The sequence below is a fragment of the Coturnix japonica genome, chromosome 23 (assembly GCF_054131305.1).
Source record: "Coturnix japonica strain WE chromosome 23, WE-NBRP24, whole genome shotgun sequence".
Taxonomy (NCBI): domain Eukaryota; kingdom Metazoa; phylum Chordata; class Aves; order Galliformes; family Phasianidae; genus Coturnix; species Coturnix japonica.
In genome coordinates, this window is record NC_140685.1 from 7,416,796 (window position 1) to 7,442,725 (window position 25,930).

Consider the following 25,930-nt stretch of genomic DNA (forward strand, 5'->3'; position numbering starts at 1 on the left):
TCCATGGTGTTGGGCTGGGGCTGCAGACCTTGTGGCACTGGGTGTTAGCAGAACTGGCCTGGCAGAGGAACCCCTCCCCTATTATTGCTGCCTGTCCCATCCCTGCTGCTGCTCCCCATTGCTGCAGCTGGGGTTGAACAAGAGTGCTGCTTGCTCTGTGCCATTAAAGCCATTCGAGTTAGGCTTTTAGAGTTGTAACCACACAACTTTCCCACGCTGCCTTCGCAGCACAACGCCGACAAGACAGGCCCGGATCAGGGGCCTCATCCCGCGTCAGGCTGAGAAACAAAACGTCTCTGAAGCGCTGAAGGTAGCGGAACATTTTCCGAGTGTCACATTTTAAGGTTGCATCTAACGATCTCCATGTCCCACTTATAATTGAAACAGAAGAGAGTGTTCACTTTTCATTCATTTTTAAAAGACTATTCAAATACCCTTTCATCTCTGCTAAACAGCCTGCCATGTATTTGAAGCCATTTTATATTTTGTTTCTACAGACATCCAAAAAAAAAAGAAACAACAGAGGTGAGTATTTTGGAACATTGATAGAAAGATGCAAAGGCTTGTGAGGCGCTGAATGGCTTCAAGCTGCCTCGAACACATTCATCTTCCCAAGAAGAATTAGGCACAGTGTGATTCATTTTAATAGCAGAAGAAAAATAATACTACGATGTAGTGCTAAGTTCCCCACCTTTGATGGCAGACTAAAAGAAAGAGAGAGAGAGGAAAAAAATCTTTCTTCCCTTATGTTGCTGAAGTCTCCCTACACCCATCCGTTATGTCCAGCTTATCAATTAAGACGAACCCCATGAACTTCAGATGGTTTTTAAAACAAGGCACCGTCCATTTAAATGTGTAAAACTGCCTGCAGCTTCCTTTAGCTGTGGGATTCAGTTCCAGGCTCTGTGTACTCGGTGTGAAGTTGAGCCCTTTGATAGAAGTTTTACTGATGTTTTAAATGAAGTCTTCTCATACACACAAAATAACCCAGATAATTTAAAACCTCACAGTAAAAATAGGGTGGAGGAAAAAGGGGAAAAAAAGTAGTCGGTGCCATTGGTCTAGCAAAAGAAAAGAGGCTGGCTTTGGTTACCAACATGACAGACCAAAAGCCTTTCCACAATTGCTTTCCCAGGGTTACTTGCTGGAGATGGGGAAGGTCTGGGCAACAGCTGGGAGACAAATCCAACCCTGGTATGGGCAGCTTCCCTCAGCAACAAATTAAGGTCATTCATCTATAAAATAGGTTTTGTACCATAAAGACCAGCATGAGGACGGGTGCGCAGCTACCAGCAGAGCCAGCTCTGGTGCCCACAGCTTAGAGTCAGAGAATCATTCTGGGCTGAAAAGGGCCTCCAAGGTCTCAAGTCCAACCTCATCCCTCCCCAACCGTGCCCGCTGCCCACATCCCTCAGTGCCACATCTCTGTGGCTCTGGAACACCTCCAGGGATGGGGACACGTCTGGCTTCTGCAACCCAAGTCCTTATCTTCTATCAGCCCTATCTCCTCCACCAGCCAGACTGAATTTGTGTCCCAGCTACCTGGGCGAGCTGCAGGTGATTTAACCACTGCGCTCAACACAGCTTCAGCCTTTGTCATCCCTACCTGAACTGCAGTGCTTCCCAACAGGAATAGCTCCTGACCAAGCAGGGCATGGATGGCAAGCAAGGCTGAAATCCGCTACTGTTTCCAGCTACTATAAGGTGAGAAAGAACCTTTTCAGACAGCAGAAGTTGGGAGGATGGGAGGGAGGAAAAAAAAGGCAGACGATATTAATTTGAAAAATATAAAATTTTAATAAAGGCTACATCTCTTAATTACAATAATTATTGTACCAAGTATTTTTGTTTTTTGTTTGTTTTCTTTTTTTTTTTTTTAAATGAAACTCTTTATAATGCATAATTTACAGTATAAGTAGAACAAAATGCCATGGCAAAAGTCATGAGTACAGGACTTGTAATAAAAGGCATAAAATATATTTATACATAAACCCCTTAAACAAACAAGGGAAAGCTTGAACCCTGAATATAGGGCGACGCATGGCCTAGTAACACCATGCAGGCACAGGTACTGTACTGATTAAATTTAAACAACACTAGAGATAGTGTATTAATATATTCACCGTACATTTTCTACAATATATACAGACTTGCACAAGGTAGCAATGGCAAACAGAATGCACAGATTAACTTAATCAACACAAAACCCAACTGTAGAAATGCAAGGTCTTGGGAAAGGGCCGCCGTGTCCTTGCACACGCGCTCAAAGCTTTGCAAAGGGCTGCAGGGAGCTCTGCTGGCACCTCCCATTGGCTCCAATGGTCACTGTGAGGGTAAGGCCAAACAAAAAACAAACACCCAACCCCCCCACCCATGCTACAAATCACAAGCTCCACAACCATCTGTAAATACGCCCCATCACAGGTCCATGTCGTTTGAATGTAAGTAAGTTGTGCTAACAAGAATGGCTAAAAAAATTAGCTATGTGGAATACAAGTGGGTTTCTAACCTGGTTTCTGTGCCGTGTCCTTTAGGTGCGCTTTGTATGACAATGGAAACTGGATGGCTCCTTTACAGCCCTCCCGCAATCGCGTTTTGCTCCAGCTCACCTCAACGCAGGCACTGAACACCACGCTGAACCCTCAACCCTAACAGCAGCACAGCAAAAAACCTCACACCTCGGAAATCCATGGAGAAAACAGCAGGTTGGCGTTGCCGTCGTTACATTGCAGCTAACGGATTGAACGCTAAAGACCTTTATTTCCAATCAGAGCAGCATACGTTCAAATGCACTGGTCTCAAGATGAACGGTAGGACAGTATTTTTAATATCGGGTTTTATTATTATTATTATTATTATTACTTTCTCTAAAGTTTTCTCTTTCACTTGGAGAAATGCTGGGCACGATGTCGTTCTTTCCCTCCTCCCTCTTCAAAAAATAAAGGTTAAACTAAAGAAAATCATGAATGAGCTCCTGGCCACACTCCTAAGCTTCAGATAGTGGGAACAATATACAAAAATAAAATCATCCTTCCTCCCATCACACCACTTCCCAGCCCCTCTCTTCTCCATTGATAAAGCAGCATATCCAAAAACTGGACTTAAGGGAAAACAGACTGTTCAATAAATATCAATAAGGATTACTGTTAAGGTAAGCTATACATAGTTTCTCTTAGTCCATAGATTTCGAATCCCCGGGAAATCATATATTATGTATGGAAGTCTCTCAAACATGGTCTGCATCTCCAATAGCCAACAGTGGTCATGTTTTTAATAAATAGTTCGGGTTTTTGTTTTTTTTTTTTATCATCTCAGTACCCAACTCATGAATAATAAATGCCATTTTTTCCTCTAAGGCTAATTCAGCAAAGTCTTCATAGACTTCACTTTTTTTTTTCTTCATTGGTTCAAAACTTTCCTTCAGAGCTTTTTTGTTTCCTTTTTTTTCCTTGTCATCACTACTGTCGTGTGTCCAAAGACTTTTCCTTTTTTTCCTAGCTTAAATTTTCTCAAGAAACACAGATGCCATCAATCGATCCTTTCTACTTTCCCAAGAATCCTTCCTTCGTACATGGGCAGAATTGTTTCGTCTTCCCAGATCTCTTCAAACACTGCACCGCAGTCAAACTCGTCGCTTGCCTTTTTGAAGTAGTATCTGTGGTGAGGAGAATTAGAACACAGTTAAAAATCAAAAGGTAAACTAAAGGATGCTTTGGCAGTTCTTTAAACCACAATATTTCCAATCTCTCCCTTCTAGGACGCTACTCCAGCTCCCAGCACAGCCAGGAAAAGCCTGGAGCTGGTTCCATATGAAAGCACCACTGGCACCGCAGGGCCAAGCAGAGGGGATGGCAATGGGATGGAAGGAAAAGACACAACAGCTTCTTCAGCACTGTGAGTAACCCACACGTGTTGGCAGGGGATATCCTCAGCAGTAAAGAAAATTAGAAAGCGCAGTGATTTCTGGTCAAATATCTTATTTGAAAGAATAAATAAATACAATTTCAAAGCGAAGAGTTCTTAAGGTTCCCCTCTCTCCCCACCTTCTTTCTTTCATGTGTTTTCTTGTTTCAAAGCGGAGGCCCAACATTAAAATTAGCAACTGTTATTAAAAGGAGAGGCTTTTTAGGCATACAGACGGATTAAAGGAAAGCCTTCCCAGCTTCCTGCAATGCAGAAGCTGAAACTCTGTGGTACTTCTACAGCAAAACCGGGAGCTTCCCATTAGAAGCAACAAAATGCCTAATTCCCATCTCCATTTTAAATGACTGAAACGACTGTATTTGCTTTCTGACGCTTCATAGCGGTCACATGCAAAGAGCAACCCCGGTCTAGCCTGTAAGATGTGACACTGGAAGGTCAAGTAGCAGTGTCCTGCATTCCTTCTCTTTTGCTCTGGGTCGTTAGATCATGAAACCAATGCTCCCAGAGACAAAAAGTACCCCCACCCCTCCTGTGTCAAACAGTAAGGACCCCTCTATTATCCTGAATTAGACCGTTCAGCTTCTTGATTAAAGGTTCCTTTTATCCCGTTTCTAGCTTTCTTCCTTCTAAGGCTGCTTAATTGCATATGCAGAAATGAAGGGCTTCCATTCAGAGGGGTAGCATTTAGGGAGCCTGTCCGTCTGCCACCGTGTACCTCCTCAGCCATGCCTGCTCCCTGGAAAAGGGCTTTGCCATCTCATCCCCAGAAATGGAAAAACCTCCATCAGATGGATCACCAAAAAATAAGCCAGCGCCTGAGGGTGGCGGATGGTTGCTGGGTGTAAGAAGGGTTTTGCAAAAAAAAAGGAGAGGAAATCAAGCTTCCTTTTACTACCCAAACTGAAAAGCCAAGGCATGCTCCTGTAATCTGAGTGTGTGACGTAGTGATGGTTGTATGATGCATTTTTAAAACCCATCAGCAATGCCGGCTTTCAAATCCATCTATTTCTAGGATATATTAAAGTTGCTTTGGTAGGGGGCTACAGGCTGGCTTTTTGAAGCAGCTCCATTTAGTCAAGGCATGTTTAGGGTTTATATTAGTCAAGTCATCCCAAGCCAAACTGACAACATGTTGTGTCCTTAATGGTTCAGCAAGGAAAACATCTTATATGAGCTCCTCCACAGGCTGTGCTTGCTGCCGGCCATGGCACAGCTCCCACCCCGTTAACGCCACAGGTCAAGGGCACAATTCCCCAGGCCAGCATGCTTGAAACAAAACCCAAAACAGGGAAAGTCTGAATGAATTACAAAGAACTTTCTCTTTCCTCTCCCCTTCTCCGCCCCTCTGCAGATAACAGCCGCTCTTCCCAATAACTTCCTCCCCCTGCCCAAACGCTGCCTGTGTTTACATCATTTTTATTGGAGAAAACATGCTGTGACCTTTTACATAATTACAACCTTATTTCACAGAGAAAAGGAAGAAAAAAAAATTAAAGAAAAAAAAAGAAGAGGAGGCAAAGCAAAATCCTCCCCCACACCATCTTCAAACAAGGCGCTCAGCTCTTATTTGCTCAGAAATGGGCTTTCCATTGAAACATATTTTATGTGGCAAGCTTTGCTCTTTTTTTTTTTCCCCTCCCCTCCTTTTTGGACATCTGGTACCAATAGAGCTGAGCAGGCCTGGCGTTACTGCTCTGTTTTGAACCTCTGCCACGTTAAGATTACCCGACACCACCCAGTTTTTGTGTGTGTGTGTATGTTTGTTTTTTGTTAACGCCATCAGCATTCAATTGCTGCTTAATGCCTTCATTTTTGGGGCTGAGGGGAGCAAAGCAGCAAGGGCTGTGGGGCTGCCCCATGGCCAGTGGACACAGGCCTCAATGCAGGGAGGAGCAGGGCCTGAGGTACCCGCCTCAGCAAACTGATTCAATCAATAAAGAATTTGGAGAGTCGAGCATTTATGCATGTCTTTGTGCATTAAATGAAAGGCAAAGGCTTCAAAGACATGCTTATTAAATGTGCCTTAAAAAGAAATCAATGCCAGATGTGACCAAAGCGGCCTAGTTAGTGCCTCCCGTAACACACACGCCACTCCGGGCACTGCGGCCTTCTTCCCTGAAGGTCACCCGCAGTTTCACTCAAAGTCCAGCCAAAAGTCAAAGCTTAGATCAAAATGATTCCCTGGAGGTACACACATTTGTGTAATTAGTTTCACCTTGTGTCTGTGCGAGATAAAATACTGGGCACGTACCCAAGTTCCTTTTATAAATTTCAGTATTGTCTTTACCCAGGTGTAAAGGGGTGAGATCTAAGCAAAACATTGTTTCATCCTTGTCAGTCACTTAAAAACATTTTCTAAAGTAATTACAGTCTGACAAGGCACAAATAATTGCACCTGGAGGGGCTTTCAGGCCACAGAGGTTCCAGTATCTTACTCCAGCACTCAGTCATCGCACAAAAATTGCTACAGAAAGCAAACATTAAAAAAAAAAGGACTTTTCTTGGGGGGGGGGGGTAGGGCTGGAGAATAGAGCAGCAGCAAATCACAGCGAGACTCAGGAAACTGGGCTGCAACTGGGCTCTGGGGCTGCACCTGTATTTGCAGTGTGAGGAGGTGCGTGGTGGGCCAGGAGAGGCTCTGCAAGCTGAAAAATGGCACAAGGGTGAAAGTAACACCAGCAGCTCTCCTGGAGGGTATCCAGGTTGGGTGTACTTGCAGGTTGCTGCCATCTGATGGCAGCTGGGCGGGCTGCAAAGATGGTTTTTGGGCAGGACTGGCAATATTTCAGCCCCAGCCCCACTGGGTGGCATCCAGAGACAGACCCTGGCTCAGCATCCCTCAGCCCGAGAGCTCCCTGGGGTGAGTTCTGATCCACATAGGTGGAATTTCCAATGCTAGAGACAAGCCAGCTATGGTGCACCAGCTGGAAAGTCCTCTTAACAAAACAAAATGACCATTTGGAAGTTAAATGGGAGGCTGCCAGTTACAGGGCAGGCTGCCTGGCTCTTTGAAGAAGTGCCAAATTCAGTGCAAATGCAATCCTTCAAGCTGGACCTTTCCCCCCTGCTCAGCCTGAAGGAGAAGTGGCAGACAGATGATCCCACTCGCACCCGAATCCACTGGGAGAGTGCAGCAAAAGCAGCCAACAAAGACACAGCCATGGGAACAGGAATAGCCAGGAAGCAGCAAACTGGCTAAACTGGGCCCTGGCAACCAGACACATGGGGGTTGCTGGTACGAGGAGGAACCTGGTATCACTGATGGATTTTTCCCTATAAGGTAGAGTTTTTTTGCCCCCTAACAAAGTGAAAAAGCTTTTCAAGAGCTGAAGCCTACACCTCAGCTACATGCCCACTCCCATGCAGCATCCCAGCCTTGCACCTATTGGATTTATGGCAACACTGTTCAAACAACCACCAGGAGCTGGTGGGGCAGAGATGGCACTGTGCCCACTGCTCTATCCCCAGTATCATTGTGGGTAGATCATCTACAAAAAGATCTGCTGATCCTTTTGTCTCATTTCAGTACACGAAAGAACAAACAAATTGCAAAGATTCTTACCTATAATTTCCCTTTTTGCTCAGCTGTTCTTTAAAGTGCCCAAGTGTCAGGCTCTGGGCCTTTAACATCCTCCTGTAGGGAATTTCTTCTCCACAAAAAAAATAGGTGACGACCAACTCACTAGACTGAGAGGTGTGAACAACCGGGAGTTTCTTTGGCTCTTTGTGACTGTGGAACAAGAACAAAAACACAACACACAAAAACTCTATTTTTCCATCTGAGAAGAGGCAGTTTCACCGCGCTCAGTCTACACGTAGCACTGGTCAGAATTACAGTGGGTGTGACCTGCAAGTCAGATATTCCTGCACTCGAGGTGAATTTGTCATGCTGTGTTTGCACAGCACTTAGCCCTGTGGGATGCTGGGTTCTGACAGCAGCTCCTGGTCGCCTTTGATGGTGGAAATATCAGCATCACAAAGCGGCCAGCCTCGGGGTGCATCTGGGCAGTGGAGGCTCAGCCCCATTTGCTGGGTGTGAGAACAGAGGGATGGAGGGGAAGAACTTGCTAGAACAACCAGGCAGCAGGGCTGATGGCCGGGTGAGCATGCACAGGGCTGACCCCACTTCCCAGACCAGAGCATCGAACATATCTGAGTTTCATTAACAATCAATCTGCCTTCATACTAAGCATCTGACAAGCCTCCTCCTAATGCACAGAACTACCTGCAGCCAACAGCAGCTAACAGAGCCAAATCGCTGCCAACCCTGTCTACCTGAGGAACACAGGTGAGCTTATTTTCACCTGCCAGCAGCAAGGATAAAATCAGCTGCATCTTGTCATTTGAAATAAGGAACACTTCTTAAGGAATAATTAAAACAATATTGCGCAGCAAAATGGCAACGCTCTGGTGAATGCCATGCAGCCAAATCTACAACTGCTTCTGAGGCAATGTACACTTGGCATGTCAAAAGGTCACAAAGTGTTAGTCCACAGTAATTTAGTCTTCCTAATTTGTTCTAAGTCTTTGTAGAGTGGCTTCAGAAAAAAAAAGCTGCTAGCAAAGACAGCTGGTGGACTTAAGGTCAACCAATTAAAAATGAAAGGCTCTAGTCAGGTGGCTCAGTCTGGACTTCAAACATTACTCATTGCTTAAGATGAAGAGGGTAAGAAAGAAAACTTTAATTATTTAGGCCATTTTAGACCTCTCTGTAGCAGATTTCTTGCTAAAAGAACCATCCTGTAATTAGACTAATCCAATCTTTGTCCACTTTACAGGAATGCAAGTTAAAAAGAGCCAGAGACAAGATTTGAAAATGTTTTGTTCTTCCTTCAAGAAGAATGTTGAAAAGACCAAACTTCAGATATAAAAATTTCCTGTTTTTTTTTCAAAGCACAATCTATTTAATGAAAATATAATTATTACTATACATGCATATTTCCCAATCCTCTTACACGCGTGCAATACTCACTCTTCTGTCGTTAGACTTGCATTGCAAAAAGGGGTGCTTCCCCCCTGTACAGCAGTGGAGTGGTTTCGATCCCTCTGCTGATTTGAGGTTGAACATCTGAAGTTGGAGGGGAACATATGGGGAAAGAGAAGGAAAAGAAAAAAAAGATATATATATATGTATTAAAATTGTTGAAAGACTATCTTCCTAATTGAAATCTTGAAGTTGCTGTTTGTATCAACCTGTGCATGTTGCAAACAATCAAGGGAAGAATTAAAAATGCTCTGGGCTAATGATCGTTCCATGCCCAAATGAATGATAACCAGCCCCAATTCTCCACTTGGTACGTAGCTGGAGTCCATCCCAGAGGAAAAATGGGTGAATTACAGCCATCAAAAGACTGGAAGTAATACCCTATGATTCAAACTACTTGTACTGGGGTAGGGTGGGGCTGGAATAAGGAGGCTCATCCCTGGAGCCTGGCCAAGCTGTGCCATCATGCAGCCCTATGATCCGGCCCCGTTCCTGACCTGGACCTCTACCTACAACGGGAAGAAGATGCCATCCATGCCTGCTACAGCCCTACCAGCCCTCAGCTCCACTTGGGTGAAGAAGAGCACAACCCAACACCCAGCAACCAGCCCTGGTTGAGGCAAACCCACACAGCTCCCACATCCCAGCACAGAGCCCAGCCAGAACTCCCCATCCCTCCCACCATCCTTACCGTTGCTTCTGAGGCTTGGAGACTTCAGCGAGCCGACGGCACGCTTCCTCCAACTGGGCGAGGGTGTTGGGTGGGGTGAGCGGGGGCATGGCAGGGTCTTGGATGAAGGGGTGGGCGGGCTGTGCCCCACGCTGGTGGCTGCTGGGCCCCCAGGGGTGGTGGCGGCCGGGGCGCTCGCTGGGGGCCCCCTTGGCGAAGTCGGAGCTGTAGGCCTTCTTTGTGCTTTGTGTGCTTGGGGAGGGGAGGAAGTCGGGTTAGAAAAGCTGGAAAATATGACTTTAATAGCAGCTCCTATTCTGCTCGCTCCCTCTCAAAAGTCTGTCATAACATGAAAGGAGGTTTATTGCCAAAAACATGACATTTTTGTGGTTTTTCTGGTTCTGCGGAACAGCTTTTATATTAAACCGGAGGACCAAAGAGTCTCATTTGTTTTTAGCGATTGTAAAAATAGACAGCCCATGTAATATATAAATATTTACCGGGAGCGATATTGCTGTAGACAGCTGCGTATTTACCTATGGGGCTTGTGCTTATTTTGTCTCTCGCTCTCCAGCATCCACTGCCAGACGTTCTGTGCCCGGTCTGCCTCGCCGCCAGGTAGCTGCACCCCGCTGGGGCCGGGCAGCCCTCCATCCCCAGGCAGCAGGGCAATGCTCTCCACTCCTCGGCCCAGCCTCTTGGTCAGCGTGCCTGTCCTGCTGATGGCGAGAAGGGGACAGAGCCCACCATTAGCCTGCAATTAGTCCCCTGTGCTGTCCCCTCCACCCAGCCTCACACAGCCCCATTGTAGCAAGCTGATGGGTTTGGGTGGGTGCAATGTAGAAAAGCTCATGGCTTACCCAAAGGGCTCCAGTGGAGGGAGAGGTGGGTCAGTGCCCTTCAGGTGGCCTTTGCACTTGGAGAAGCAGTAGTAGTCACTGCCTGCCGGGCAGCAGCACTGCACCCGCTGCGCTGCCTCCACCTCGATCTGCTCCTTCGTCTTGGGCACGGCGTGATGGTGGATGTAGTGGTGGTGGACGTGCTTGGTGGTCTGCTTGGTGATAAATCCCTTACCCAGGAGGGCGCAGGTGGCTGGTGAGGCTGTGCTGGGCTGCAGCTTACCCCCCAGCAGGTGGTCGGGGGAGCGGGCGCGGGGGCTGTGCCGGCCCATGCCAGGCGACTGGCAGCCAGGGGTCTTCAGCACACGGGAGAGGTGCTCATCCAGGATGGCCTGGGGGTCCTCCTCATAGCTGCCAGATGGCAGGAGTGAGAGCGGGTGCTGCTGGTGCTGGGGGTTCACCATCTCCCGACTGCTCTGCAGGCTGATGGGGAGCTCCAAGCCCTCCTTCTCCTCATCCTGGAAGGAAAACAGGGGTAAGAAACAGATGCAAAGAGATGGGCAGCTGGTGAGGGTGTGCCCCCACGGCTCACCCGATACAAGACTCACATTCTTCCCTGTACTCTTAGCCCTCAGCATGGGCAGTACGCAGCCCCTGTGCCCCCCCAGCCCAGCAGCGTGCTCTGCCCAGCCCCGGCAGGGCTAATCCTCCTCCTACCTCCTTGATCTGCTGCAGCCTCTCCTCCAGGCAGTCCATGGTTTCTTGCTCCTGCTTCAGCTTCTCCAGCCGGGAAATGAGCTCCGCAGCAAAGGCAGCCGGCTCCACCGGGGTCATCTCCTTGGGAAGGCGGTGGGTCCTCTACAAGGAGCAGGGACAGAAGGCACAAGGCATGTTTAGCAGGCAGTGCAGGGCGCTTAGCTGGAGCAGCATCGCCGGCCCCGCTACGCTTGTTGTGTCTCCATGTTTGGATGAAAAGACGACCGCAACCAGGCATGGTCTGCTCTGGATTTTTATGAGCTAGTGCTGTGGCCTCATGGAGTGACATCCTCCCCACCAGCGTTTGCCTTCGGCAGGAGCAGTTGGTCGCACTCTGAGGAACCCCGCTTGTTCTCTCTGTAGTACAACCAGCCCATCAGTAGCTACTCTGAAGTAGAAAATCTTCAAAGACTGTTGTCAAACATCAAAAAAGAAAAAAAAAAAAAAAAAAGGCAAAAAAAGAAAAAGAAAAAAAAAAAAAGAAAAACCTCTGAGGTGGGAGGGAGAGACTTTAACTCAAGGAATAAAGTGAGTATAAACAGAAAGGAGTTGGAAATTAGAAAAAATAAGATGGGGGAGAAAAAGGGAAAGGAAAAAAAAAAAAGAAAGTCAAACGGTTGCAGATCAGAGAAGTGCTGGTAATTTATTTCCTGGCTACACACTGGGCACCTTTGAGGTAGTGTTGTCTCAACAGTGTCCTAGATCTCTTCCCCCCCCTCTCCATCTCTTTGTACAGAAAATGAAGAAAGCTGCTGCAGGCTAGCGGTGCTACACTGCTGAGCTTGGCTGCCTCAAGCAGATCTATCAAGGGAAAAAGGGAACATCTCCAAATCAAGTGCAGAATATAAAAAGGCAAAACGAGAATTTCTGCCAAAAGAAGCAAACATGGCAGACACAAATTGGGGGGGGGGGGTGAAGGGTGGACAAAAAAAAAGGGAGGAAAAAAAAAGCACCCACCTGACTCTGCCCTCCTTCCTGCCACCCCCATGCAGCCCCACTCCACTACCCCCTCACCCCCACTTTCACTCTCCCCCCCCCTCCCCTTTTGAAAGCAGAAAGCTGAACTGCCAACTCTTTCACATCCTAACCACCAGATGAGGTGGGGCCTCTCTCCGGCAACCACTTAGCTCCAGAAATGATGTGAGGGTAGAAAAAGGCCACTCTGCTGGAAATTGTCACTCTTACACAAGCTGGCTCTATTCAGTCCCTGATCAAAGCACTGCCTTACAGAGAAAGTCGATTTGCACGCCCTGGGACAAAATAATCTAATTTACAAGCTCAGGCTATAGAACTTTCTTTATGGAGGAAGGGAAAAAAAATACCAAAAAGAAAAACCACATAAACCACCTCCCCCCCCCTCCACCAGAAACATCATCTATGATTTCTTGCTGCTTAAGACAGCAGAAAGAGGAATTTTAGCATATTAATCTCAAGACAAGATGAGTTTATACTTGTCTGTGTAAACAGTTTATTCACTGCAGGAATCAGGAGTCTGCAAGTCAACAGAATTAAGTCGGTGAGTTAATTTTTGAGAGCAAGGCTACTCCACAAACTGGATCCCCTCAAAGTAAAGCAGCGAGAGTTCTGGGGGGGCACATATTTGCTGCAAATGTTTCTCTTTTGGGAGATCCTGTTTCCTGCCAGCACACAGACAGTGGGCTTTGAAAGCTGAGGGTAATGATGTGCATGAGGTAATGATGTGCGTGCAGCACAGGGGTGTCAAGGTGGTGCCTGGCTGCTGCACCTGCAGCCGAAGAAGGTTCTGCTGGACCTAACCTGAACATCCTTGCTTGAATTAAACCAAGATGCCAAATTCAGGGTCGTCAATGAGCCCTAATGAGCACTTGGCTTTCAAGGAAGGACCAGACGTGACTATGTGGGTTTCTGCAAGGATGCTCAGAGGACGTGGCTCCCACTTGGCACCCAACAGCTTCTCTTCAGGCACTGTGTAAGGATGGAATCACTTCTCCCCTGCTCCATCCTCCCCACATATCCTGACTCCAACCCAAACCCTGCAGTTCCCACCTGAACTTACCGGAAAATGAGGTAGAGAAACTTGACCGTTGGCCTTAACACTGCGATGCATTTCTCTCTGGAGCTGCTTCTTGCTCCCAATTCTGTACGGGGGGATCCCATCTCTGCACATGGAAAAGAGGTCACCGTCAGCTGGGGCTCCCCATCCAGAGGGAGGCACAGATCAGCCACACGCAGCTCTAACCAGACCAGTTCTCCATCACCTCCAAAATAACCCAGGCATGCTGCAAGCCCGTGTTCTCAAACATCCTGAGCACTCTGGATGCCACCTGGAGCCAGGATAAGCCTCCAACATCTGTTGGCTTGGGAGAGGCCCATCACCATCCACATGGATGAGAGGTAATTAAGTAAAAGATAGAAAGCAAGCTGAAGGGAACTCTATGTGAGAAGACGCCCAGAAGATCCCATTAGCTTTACTACTGAGACACCTTGCTGTCCCCATTGGCCATGCCAGTCCCTTGCCAGGAGCCCAAGAGAAGAGACCTGGTGACAACAGCACACTACATGGCTGGCTCAAGACTATGTGGGGTGTTCTCACCTGGCCATGCAAAAAGTTACCCCAGTTGGAATTAAAGGGCCTTCCATAGAGAGCGGGGACAACAGGAAGAGCATGCCTGGAAGTCCTGAATGTCCAATTCCACCCCTTCTCTCAGACTTACTGAGAATCTTTGATCTCTGGTTCAGCCCTTTTCATCTATCTGCCCCCACACCTTATTCATCTCCTGAGCAGAGAAAACAGCTCCAAGAAAGCCGAGATGGCACAGTGTCACCCATGTCACCTCCTGCTCATGGTTTGAAGTGCACTGCTCCATCCTCTGGGAGGACCAGAGCCAAGTTTTCAGTCACTATTAATAATAAGTGACTTTAAATGAGCAAAACTAAGTTGCAAAACCCAGAGTGAAGTGGAGGAGTAATTTCATCCATCCCCATAAACTTGGAAAAATATATAACAGTCCCCAGTGCCTCAAGGTAATCATCAGCCTCTTCCAGATGCAGCCCATGGAGGTGTATGACATATAGAAGCTCACTGTCCCCATTGCACAACACGGGGCTGCAGAGTGCTTTGCAGGGAAGCAGTGATCCATGGTCACCACTGCTGGCCCCCAAGTGTCCTGAAGGACACCTGAAGTACCTGCATAAGGCTGAGGGGAAGACTGAGAGAGCAAATCTTGAGCAAAGGACAAATCATCTGCATGTTCAGAGAGACATCTGCTCACTGCAGCCAACTGACACATAGGTCCCTTAGGGAAGAGCATCACTTTAGGAAGGAGTGAAACAGACGTTCTAAAGGTAGGTAGTGATATCAGCATGCACACAAGCCATGTGTGCACCCATAGGTAAAGGCCAAATCCTGTTAACAATCAATGGAAGAGGAGGTGTGCTCTATCAGCAGTTGTCCAAGAGGCCAGATGGGGAGGAGCAGGGAGGGAGCACAAGGTTTATGCTCAGCAATAGCAACCCAAGGACATGACCAGAGGGTGTGAGTAGCTCCCACCTCGCTCCAGCCTGCAAGGGAGATGCTGACCCCAGCCTAATACTGCAGCCATCAGCCATCCCTGTAGGGTGTCCCCATGCTTTGGGACCATCCCTGCCCAATGGGATGCCCCAGGACAAGAAACGGAACAGGAGCAACTGACTTATGTTGTCCTCGCATCCACGCCGGGTGACGTGGCTTGAAAAGGAAGAGGAAAAGCAATGTCCTGCAGAAGCTGACCCAAGAGCTCAAACCAACCCTCCTGCTCCCTGCTTTTACAGCCCTGCCTTGTCAGAAGAGTTTTTACAACTTGTAACAAAGTGAAGAACTAAATAAAGAAAAAAAAAAAGAAAAAGAAAAGGTATTTCACTGTGATGAGAAGGCAGCAGCACAGCATAGGAAAGGCAGCCTGGAGAATGAGGAGGGACTCTTATAGCCAGTGTGACTGGGGGAAAATGGACAACGCCAGGTGAGGAGGGAGGAAGAGCTGAACAAAGCGTGGTCACCCCCTGCAGCAGGGACAGATGGATGGAGCTGGAGCCAGGCTCAGTACAGCAGGAGATACTGTGGGGTATAAACCCCCAGCGCCAAAATAGACCCCAGTCATGATGAGGAGAAAGAGCCTTTAAAATGAAAATGAAGTGCTTGGCCAGGGGTTCCTGCACAGATTGCAGACTTAGGGTCAACCTGAGAGAGAAAGTGCTCTGCTCCATGCAACCTCTCCCTGCACCTCAGCAGCGAACTGTTGCACTCACTTTCTTGGCCATTAAAAGCTGTAGGCTGAAGAGCTGCAGGGTTTAGGCACTAAATAGTAGAGTTTAATTATAAACATCTCAGCTAACCAGGCTGGGGCTAGGCCAATCTGTTTCTGGGGGAAACACTAGCTTGAAGTCTTCTACCCAGTCAGCTGCTATTTAAGCTGAGCCAATTATCTTAGCCTTTTGACTCAGATGTGCCTGACCTAACCTGAATGTAGTTTTACTGCTGCTTTGAAATATCAGACTCATGCGCATATGCATTCACTCCCATCTTCATTTGGCAAAGGCTCTGAAACAAGCCTCTGATCTTGCCAACATCAAAAGCCTGGTTTGTAAGATAAGGTAATATTTGAAGTTTGCTCAGCAGCATTCCCCTGTGTCCAAAGTAAATCCATAAATAAGATATAAGCAAATAAAAAATAATAAAATAAAAATCCCCTTTCCTCTCCCCCCACCAATCAAGAAATGGAAATAGAAATTTGCATGATGCTTTGTGGCCATTACAAAACACACACAGGCTGCTCCCTGACACCCAGCACAGAGCACCAAGGCCGCCTGTGAGCTGCTGGGAGACCTCTCTTAAATCCAGTGCAGTTCAGGTTGAGATTTATTTGGGTAAACCTGACAGACTTTTCCAGAACAAGTTTTTCCTCTCCACTTGATACCAATATGAGCCAAAAGAACTCATTTGCATTCGCACTGATGACACAGAACAAAACCAGGGCCCCCGTTGAGGCTCAGCAGAGCTCCCAGCATAGCACAGCACTGCAGGGCTCAGTCGGTGCTGGGACAGGCTCACCCCAAAGCTCCTCCTGCCAACCTGGTGGCGGCCAATTCTCCATAAAGGAACTTGTCCATCAGCCTTAACTTCAGCCTCAAGCACCAACTCACAGCTCCCACCTCCACCATGCAACCAGCACCATCCCCAGACCAAGCAGCAGTGCAGCAGATACGAGCTCCAAGCCCCATGTCCTGCCCCCAGCCGCCCCCCAACCTGGAGCTGCGGGCAGTTTAATCAGCCAAGCTTCCCCAAACTCTCACAGCCTGCACTGGCCATTGTTACGGCAGGAAAAAACAGGCAGGCTCCTTTCATGCGCTGCTTTATGGGGAGCTCCTATTCACTTGTTCAAGGAAATTTCAAAGCGGGCTGCTACCCTCTTATCCCCGCTAAGCTCCCCTGGACTAACAATGGGCTGAAAGCGATTCAGTTAAGCCTTTCATCCACCATGCACTTTATTTCTCACTCAGTGCTCTCATCTGTATAAGGCCTACAATTGGCATTGCTGTGAAGAGAGGGTATAATCCTAGCCCTGTGAATCCCAAGTGACCCTACACTGGTCCAGAAATGACTAACCCAATGAATGCTCTGTTGACACATGATCACATACAACCAGAGCCAGTAAGAAGAAATAAAGAAGTCACCCTATGATTCAGCTCTTTTATTTAATGCCAATATTGTTCAATAAGGGAATCTGGTGGGACAACAAACTATTTTTTTTCCCGTAATATCAGTTCAAAACACACTTGTGCACTAAGAAAACAACAACAACAACGACGAAAAAAAGCTAAATAAAAAGCTTTTGTTTACGCATCAAGGATTTTTGGTAAATCCTGTTTTCCATTGCGCATCATCACGCAGCGCTGTCGATTAAAAATACAACCAGCATGCAAAGCTCTCTGAGGAGCACACGGGATTCAATGCCACATCCCATAGGCACAGGGGGAAGGTTCAGTTCTGGGATGCAGACCTGGAACACAGCACTGTTATCTGACAGGCTGCGTTTCGGGAGGACTTGTACTAAAGTGAAGATCAAGGAACACAAACAACAACGTCTGCCTTCTCCCCAGTTGAAGAGAGGGGTCCCTAAGAGCACTATGCGAGTCCTACTGACTTCCCCACGTCCAGACACAAAAACACCATTCCTCCTCTGCTGGGGAAGGAAAACTGTGGGAGAACACTGAAACTCTGCACACTAAGGAGGAGAAAAACAGATCCTGACACAAAACCATCCCTTCCCTCTGCTCCCAACACACTCAGACCTGATCCAAGCAGCTCTGTTCAAAAGGTTCTTTGAAGGCTGCCCCAGCCACACCAGCTGAGCAGCTATTTGCCCCTTCAGGTCACTGGCCCTATTAATGTACATACTGACATTACCGATGAACCTTAATTACAGAAAGTGCTTCCTACAGGAAGTAATCTCCTCCTCTTTGATGACTGATAACTAGTTAAGGAAGCCTGGCCTTAAGACAAAAGGCACAGGGAGATTGCTCCTTGGGTTAGTCAGGCAGTGCTATAAGCATAGGGGAAAACACGTTTGTTCAGCTGCAGAGGGGTTCATCACCTCCTTCCATCCGATACCTACGGCAACGGCACAAAGAACGAGGCCACCAGGCCTGGCTGCCCTCTGGGTCTGGCTGGACCCACAATTACCTACAGTGCATCAGTACAGCCCATTTAGAGATGGTGCACCCCAAAAAAGACCAGGCCAGCATAAGATACTTACACACTGCTGTCTGTCATTGACATGGAGTCATCCGTCAGGGCATCACTGGATATTTCACTATCGTTTGCGCTGGTTGCTGGGGCAAAGACATAGCCAGAACTCACATGGTAGGGGTTAACAGGATCATTCCTCTTGAAGGACCTAGAGACAGGCAAATAAGAACCCAGTTATCAGCCAGGCTTGGGCTGGAGGACAGCACGTGAGCTTAACACCAGCACTCTCCATATGGCATCCCTTGAGAAGCACCAAGCACCCATTGCTTACAACAGCTCCCTGCCAGGAGCAAGGGAACAACCAGCATATGCTATTCAAAAGCACCCACAGCCCAGTGTTAAAGATGTGGCTATTGGCACAGGATACACAGCTCAGAAAACCCCAGGAGATGTCCCAGGGCATTTTGATACCTTTGGAACCTTGGTCCTAAGAGCCTGGTGCTGTGCTGCCAAAGCCAGCAGGAGCTCTGCCATCAACAAGCACTGGATCAAGAAGTTCATAGCTTGAGCCCTACTGAGGACCAGCTCATAAATGCTTAAACCTACTCTGAACAGAGGAGGTAAGGCTCCTTTGGGAGAAGTTATGCTATCTGTGTATTTGAAACAAGAGAACTGCTAATCAGGACCCCCACGCATCACGGCTGCACCCCAAGAGAGGTGCCATCTTCCTGGCACCACAAAGGCCCATTTTTAGGGTGAACCTCCTCACCAAACAACACGGGATTTCTTGTGCTTAGGGCTGGATGAGGTAGGAGGGAGGCATGAGGTCGGTATGAGGGCAGAAGCAGCTGCAGGTTGCACATGGAAAGGAACAGCTTCAACCAAAGAAGCAAACCCTGAGCTTGGCCAGGATGGCTGAGCCCATCACCACCACCCATCCGTGGGCAATGCCGGGAGCTACGATGGGGTCACTGAGCAGGAAACCTCCAACTCAGCTGGGATCAATCCCCTATCTTGGCAGGCGATAAGGGGATTATGCAGGGAGGTTTGAAAGCTTCGTGTTAAGGTGCACATTTTGTTCCCCTGAGATGGAAGATGGGGTTGTTAAGCTTCTGCGTTTGTATATCAAAGCAAAGGGCCTTGTCATCTGATAAGGACTGCTGATTTTAATAATTAGGGCCACTTACCCAGGACTTGGGGGCCTAAGGAATGTGCCAGCAGGCTCGGCAGGTTTTTTAATGGGCTTTCAAGCTCCCCACCCCCACGGCAGGGCTCTGGGGGAAGTGGTGGGATGCAACAGAGCGGCCCTAATAGGGGGCAGCAGCTGCCCCACTGCTGTGCACCCCTCCCTTGCAGCATGGGGGGAAACGGGGGCTTTTACAGAGCTTGGGTTAAAAACAAAGCAGAAGAAAAAGAAGTTAAAATAAAAAAGGAAATGAAAAAAAGAAGAAAGAAGAGGAAAAAAATAAAGGAGGGGGAGAAGCTGGGCCTCTCTGGTATGAGGTGCAGGGCTGGGGCTGCTGCAGGTACTCAGCCCAGCCAGGGCTGCATTCCTTTCCAAGGGAGGCCAAGGCACCACTGATGGGGAGATCAAGATGTTAGAAAACATATAGCTGCAAAAAAAAAAAAAATGAGATAGCGAGGAATGCCACAGGAAAGAAGTTAAATCTTCAAAGATAAATTAATTCCACATGTGGGTGAAAGCAAAGTTATCCCACTACTACTACAAAGGAGTTTGCTAAACGCATGCAGCCTCCTGCTCTGATTCAGAGGGATGTGAAGTCCCTGTGACACTGCATGGGTCCTTGGTGGGCTTCCAGGGGATTGAGCAAGGGATGCAGCTCTTTCCTAACAGTGATTTGAAACCATCGCAGGTCTTGAGAGCGCACACAAGGACCACAGGGCTCAGCAGGGCGGGCTGCTCCAGGGTCCTGGATTGGGATGGGATGCTCCTTAAGTAACATGGAATGGGATGCACTAGGGTCCAGCACAGCCCTCCCCAGCTGCCCCAGGAGGGCCACATTCCTGTGCTCTCCCTGCTGGGGGGCGGAGGCAGCAGTTGCGTATGAACACAGCGCAGGGTGAGGAGGTGTGTCCAAACAGCATTCGGAAAGATATAATTAGAGAAAGTGGCCAGAACTCACTCCTCTTCCCCCCATCAGTGTCAGCCTGCAGCGTTGCTTCCCCTACCAAAACCTCACTGATGAAAAGCCCCCAAGGAGCTTCAAGGAGAACGTCTGATGTTTCTCAGGCTATTCATATCTGGATGCAACGACACACAGCGTGCAGCTCTCCCTGTGCCACGTTAGGCCACAGGTGTATCAGAGTTCAGGGCCATCATGATTGCAGGAGCTCCCGGTTGCATCCCCTACTATCTGAGGGCTATTTCAATGTGGGCTTTTTTTTTATTGCCAAACTCTGCTTCTTCAAAATAAGAAGTGTTCCGGCACTTCAAACCACAGATGTATATACAGAGAGCAAAGAAAATCTGCCAGGAGCATTTTGAAGGCAGAACTGAGCCTCATTAAGTGCTTTCTTGGGACAAACATCATGGGGCGCTCACAAGTTTCAAGGCAAAAAGAGAAACGGCACAAACACGGGGGTGGAAAAAAAATACGCTTTTTTAGAAGGAAATAGAAAAATATTAAGAAAACTATGTTAATCACGGCCTCCATGCTCTAATTGTAGAGCACCGCTCGGAGCGCAGCTTTACAATGGCATCATTTACTTTGATAATTGAAGCCAAACTCAGTTCCAATAACTCCGCACACAACAGCTCCACCGGCGCGGCGTTCAAAGGGCAGGAAGCCTCGGAGCCAGCACTGCCGATGAGTGCAGGGCTAATGGGAGGCAGATGAACCCACCCTGCACCCAACAACACTTCAGTGGCACTGCCAAGGCAGGAGAGGAGAGCAGCTCATATAAGAAGGGCATATAAATAATGGCTGGGATTCCTGGATGGTGGGGCCAGGTCCAGCACACTCAGCAGGACTGATGCTGGGGATGAAGGCTCAGCCACACACTTCCCACTGCATGCCATGGCCATGACTCTGTGCCTTGGGATTGATTTCCAGCTGCCTCCTGTCCCTAAATCCTGAATCAGGTGCACTCAGCCCCACACTTCATTCTGCTCTTATAGTCCCATTGAAGCAAGTGGGAAGAGCCCGCACAGCACTTCCAAACCATAGCATGCTGGATACAGGGCAGGGATTCTTTGATTCCATTGCACGTATGAGGAGGGAGGTGTGGTTTGGCCACTCACCAGGAAAGACTTTGTGGGAGCTTCAGCTCCAATCCTGAGCGCCTTCCTAAATGCTGAGTGATGAGAGATAACCCATCCACATGTTCTTAAAACACACACATATACACACACACGTGGCTCTGCAAATGGGCAGCTCAGGGAGGGACCAAGAAGCATCACAGTTTGACCTCCATCCCTTTGCACTGAGATCTCTTGGCCCCATAGTGAGCAAAAGCTCCTGGAAATTCAACAGGAGGTGATCAAAGCACAGCACACCACCTAACATCCTAGGAAGGCAAATCTGACACATGAGGAGCAAGCTGCATCCATCCAGGGACCAACAAAAAGAAGGGAAAAAGAAAGAAAACAGCCCACAAGTGCTAATCAGGGAAGCAGCCACAGCTGTATGAGAGCTCTGGTGGACCTGGCTGGAGCATGTGGGCTTCAGCAGGGCCTGCAGCTCTGATAGGACACCACACTGAGCCCTCCCAGCCCCAAACACCAACAAAGCCTGCAAGATGAAAGCACCCAACATCCTCTCCTGGAAAGCAAGCAGAGGGCAGCAGGTCACAGCAGGCTCTGGAGAACAGCAGACTCTCAGCCAACAACACTGAGACATGAGATGAGGAGCCCCTAAACATCAAGTCCTGCACACAGCTGCCAACCAGAGCTCCCACCCCAGGCAGAAACACAGCAGAAACACAGCAGGATGAGATGCATTCTATCCCCCCCCCTCCATCAATCCTGCACCGCTCTGGTGGCCATCACCTCTATGGTGATATCAAACCACATCACCCCACAACAAGCAGGAGGCTGAGCCCCAAGGGCTGTCAAGGCACCACACAGCCCCACATCAGGCAGCTCAGTGCAGGGCAGGAGGAGCGCTCAGCACAGCCTCCCCGCTGAGCTGCCGTGCCCTTTGATGTCCATGAATCACAGCCAGCACTCTAAATTCCCCTAACCGAGATGTCAGGCACTTACCAGAGCTAAACCCAAACTCCCCATCCTGCAGACAACAGCGCACGTCTGCCAGCAGAGCCCTCTCCTCTCAACCCTGATTCAACGAGCCACACTTACAGCAAGGGTGGGGAGAGGAAAGAATACATTTTCAGGGGATTATACAACTCATCATTCGCTCATCAGAGCCTCCTTCCCATCCCTCTTTGCTCACAGAGGGCTGTCCCTCTCCTCTCCATCACCAACACACCGGAGGGGTCGGTGGGCACAGTGCCCCCAGCCAAGGGCTCTGCCACCCCCAACACAGGCCACGTCCCCTCAATGCCAACAAACCACAGCCTGAGCCCAACCTGGACCATGCAGCAAGACAGCACCCAGGTGTGCTATTCCCCTACACCTGGGCTGCCCCTATGACCTTAACTACTTAAAATCAAGTACCCCTCTGTATACACTGGCCCAAAGCCATCCCAAATGGTTGACGATGCCAACCACAACACAACGAGAGAGAGGCTCCGTATCACACAAACAGCCAAAACAAGAAGATTCTCTGCGAGTTGGATGTAATGAGCTCGTATGTTTCCTGCTCCATGACCACACAATTGCTTCCCACATAACCAGCAGAGTTCAGCCCTGGCTGATGATGGGGAAGTCGGGGAGCTGGCAGGTTACATTATTCATGTGCCTCTATGATCCTCTCCACTACCGCGCTTAATAGGTTTGAAAGTCGAACCAATAATTAACGCGTGTCCGGAGGACATAGTTGCTATGAAGTTTTTGATCTATAAGAACTCAAAGAGCCAATGGGGCCAAAGAGCACAGCCCTCTTGTTTTCCCTCAGCAAAAGGAGCAAGAAAGAAACCAAACCAACCAGCCAACGCCCCCCAAATTCCACCCTGCCCCACCACCTCCCACCCCCCCCACATGCAGCCCCATGTCCCAGCACAGCCCATATCCCAGCTCCCCTTACCTGTACCCATTCTCCAATGTCTCGGTGGCTCTGACGCTCGCTGTAACCCTCAGCGTTTTGCTGGACAGCCCAACCACCGAAGGCAGCATTTTGCTTTTGAAGTCGGCGCAGCTCCATTCCTCCTCCTCGTTCAAGGTCGGCAGGTAGCCACACACAACTTTTAAGCTCCCCAGCCCGTTGCTGCTCATGTAAGCGGGGTTCTCTCCTCCGCTCCGTACGTATTCGAGGTATATATCAGAAGTTAAAAACATCTGGTACGCATTTTCCTCCATCACAGTCTGGATCTCAGTCTGTGCCTGATCAAACATGATGGAATCTATCTGCTGCTTCTTGATGCTATCCCTTATGTAGGTCTTGGTAGCAGGCTTGAGCTGCTTGGAGACGATGCTGTTGTTCTCGATGTACCTTTTGTAGATAGCTTTGGCTACTCTCGAAGTTTTGGTATCCTTAAGGTCCATCTGCCTGAAGCCATTGCAGGCAAACCAGAAGTCTAAAGTATCCACGCATTTTTCCCTTTCCAAGAAGGTCCGAAAGAGATAGGCACCATCTTGATCTCCCAACAAGGAGTGCAGGGATTTGGTCCAGCGAGCCAACGGGGAATCGGGGGACGCGCTGCCCTCCGGTTCCCCCAACCCGTTCTCATTCCTCCTCGGGGCAGCGGGTACCGGCATGGCCGAGAAGCTTTGGCTTTTGACTAGAAAAGAGCTGTGAGGCTGCGGGCATGGCGGTGCCTCTCCCTCCTCCCCCGGTACCGGGGGTCGGGGCGCATCCTCCCTGAAGCTGCTGCCGGGGTCCGGGAGGTGGGCGAGAAGCACAGCGCTGCTCATGGCTCCGGAGCGGGGCTGCGAGAGGCTCCGGGAGCTGAGAGCCGCTCGTTCGAGTCAGCGGGGGATCCTGGGAGGCTCCTCTCTGGGAAAGGGGAAAAAAAAAAAAAAAGGGAAAAAAAAAAAAGAGGGGGGGAGGAGGAGGGGGGGGGGGAGAGTGGGAGGGGTAGAAGGGGGGTGGGGGCGGGGGGGGGGAGAAAAAAGGAGTATTGATCTAATCAAAACCAGATCCTCCCGACATCAAAGGCAAAAAGTAAACAGGCTTTTCAACTCTTCGCATTCACAAAAAAAAAAAAGAGAGAGAGAGAGAGAGAGAGAGGAGAGAAAGGGAAGCAGGGCAGCGCGGTGCTCCCCGCAGCCCGACCTGAACGCGGCGCTCCGCTCAACTCCACGCGTACTTTAAGCGACCCCCCCATCGGGGCTCGGGGACCCCCCCCCACGGATAAACCCATGGGGGTAATCCCAGAGAGGAATGGAGGGGTGGGGGGATAGGGGGCTTTGGGGCAGTTTGCGTGGGGTCCGAGAGAGGGGCAGAGCCCCCGAAATAGATTAAAATTGGGAATTTAAGGCAAAAAAAAAAGGGGGGGGGGGGGGGAAAGGAGCAATGGCCGTACCTGGGAGCAGCGGGGCATCCCGGGCCGGAGCCATCGGGAAGAGGGGAATAAATAGCGAAGAGCCGGAGGAGGGGGGAAAAAGGGGGGACACAGGGGGAGCAGCCCCGGGCGGCGCCGACCCCCGCGGGCCGAGCTGGATCGAGAGTGCGAAATAACAGCGCTAATAAATAAAAACCTGCTGCAGAAATGGCGACGGCTTTGGGAGGAGAGAGCGGAGCCCGAGCGGGCACGGAGGGAGGGAGAGAGGGAAGGAGGGGGAAGAAAAGTCCGGAGCGACTTCGGGCCGCGCTCAGCTCCGGCCGCACCCGCACAGCGCCAATAGCGAGAATTAAAACCATCACCATCATCATCATCATCATCATCCATCCGCGTGCCCACGGATATAACATAAACCCGAGGGGAGAGCAGCCGCTGCCCCCTCCCCAATCTCCGCTGCCACTCACCGCGGTGCCCGGAGCTGCTGCTCGCCCGCGGCCCCGCCGCTCTCCGCCGGCAGCGCGCAGGGCTGCCCCGCGCCTTCCTCCTCCTCCTCCTCCTCCTCCTCCTCCTCCTCCTCTTCTCCCCGGCGGTGTAACCGCATCGGAGAGCATCGAGGGGGGAAGGTGGAAGGGGGGTGGGGGGGTGGACTGCGAGGGAAGGAGCCCACTGCGATCCGCACCTCCCTCCTCACCCTCCCCTGGATATTTATTTTATTTATTTTAAATACAAAAGCTTTGGCTCCGCCCCGCCGCCTCCCTCCATCCCTCCCTCCCTCCCTCCCTCCCTCGCTGGGTCCCCCCCCTCCAGCCCCGGGCTCTCCCCGCCAGCGCTGGGCGCATCAAAGCGGGGCCGGCAGAGCGGTCCTGAAAGGGAGGTACTCAAAGATAGGGGAGGAAAAATAACCAAAAAACAAGGATAAAGGAGAAAAAAAAATCATAAATAGGAAAGAAAAGAGAAGCACGGCCTGCATCGCTCGGTGCACCCACCCACCCCCCCTCCCCCGGGCACCCCTGTTGCGTGGCGAGCCTTCAGCACTCGGATATTAAACCGTTCGGGTGGAAAAATAAAGCAATTCTATTCTGAGGGGAGAAGATTTTGGTTGTGTTTCCACTCCCCCCCCTCTCCTCCCGGCATCCCGGAGTGGATACAGAGTTGCCAGGACCTTATCAAAGCGCAGAGCCGCAGCCGCCGCCCCCGGGAGGGATCACCGAGCTCCGCCGCCGCCTTAAAGGGACCGGAGCCCTCCGCGACCCCCCCCCACATTCACCCTGCACTAATGGGGGGGGGGGTCGGAGGGTACGGAAACTCAGCGGAAAGTTTTTCTTCTCCGGGAGAAAATGGGGGCGGGTCCAATACAGTTGTTTGTTTGTTTGTTTTTTAATTATTAATACATATATTTTTATATATATATTTCCTTAATAAATGATCCAAAGGCGTGTTTTTGCTTTGCATCCTGATTAAACCATATCTGA

The 25,930-nt window shown here is 49.5% G+C and overlaps 1 protein-coding gene across 2 annotated transcripts; it reads right to left on the reverse strand.

Moving 5' to 3' along the window:
• Window positions 1-1,773: 1,773 nt before the first annotated feature.
• AXIN2 (axin 2) lies at window positions 1,774-25,170 on the reverse strand. 2 transcript variants are annotated; one of them, XM_085522545.1, is made up of 11 exons: window positions 24,923-25,170; window positions 23,042-23,950; window positions 17,944-18,084; window positions 13,209-13,311; window positions 11,135-11,275; window positions 10,439-10,935; window positions 10,115-10,294; window positions 9,600-9,830; window positions 8,897-8,992; window positions 7,487-7,654; window positions 1,774-3,655 (listed from the first exon to the last, which is right to left on the reverse strand). In XM_085522545.1, the coding sequence occupies exons 2-11, from the start codon at window positions 23,866-23,868 to the stop codon at window positions 3,529-3,531; spliced, it is 2,511 nt and encodes an 836-aa protein (XP_085378671.1). In that variant the 5' UTR covers window positions 23,869-23,950; window positions 24,923-25,170; the 3' UTR covers window positions 1,774-3,528. The 2 variants fall into 2 exon arrangements, with proteins under 2 accessions (XP_085378671.1, XP_085378670.1); XM_085522544.1 differs by having other exon boundaries at window positions 10,115-10,297.
• Window positions 25,171-25,930: the final 760 nt, after the last annotated feature.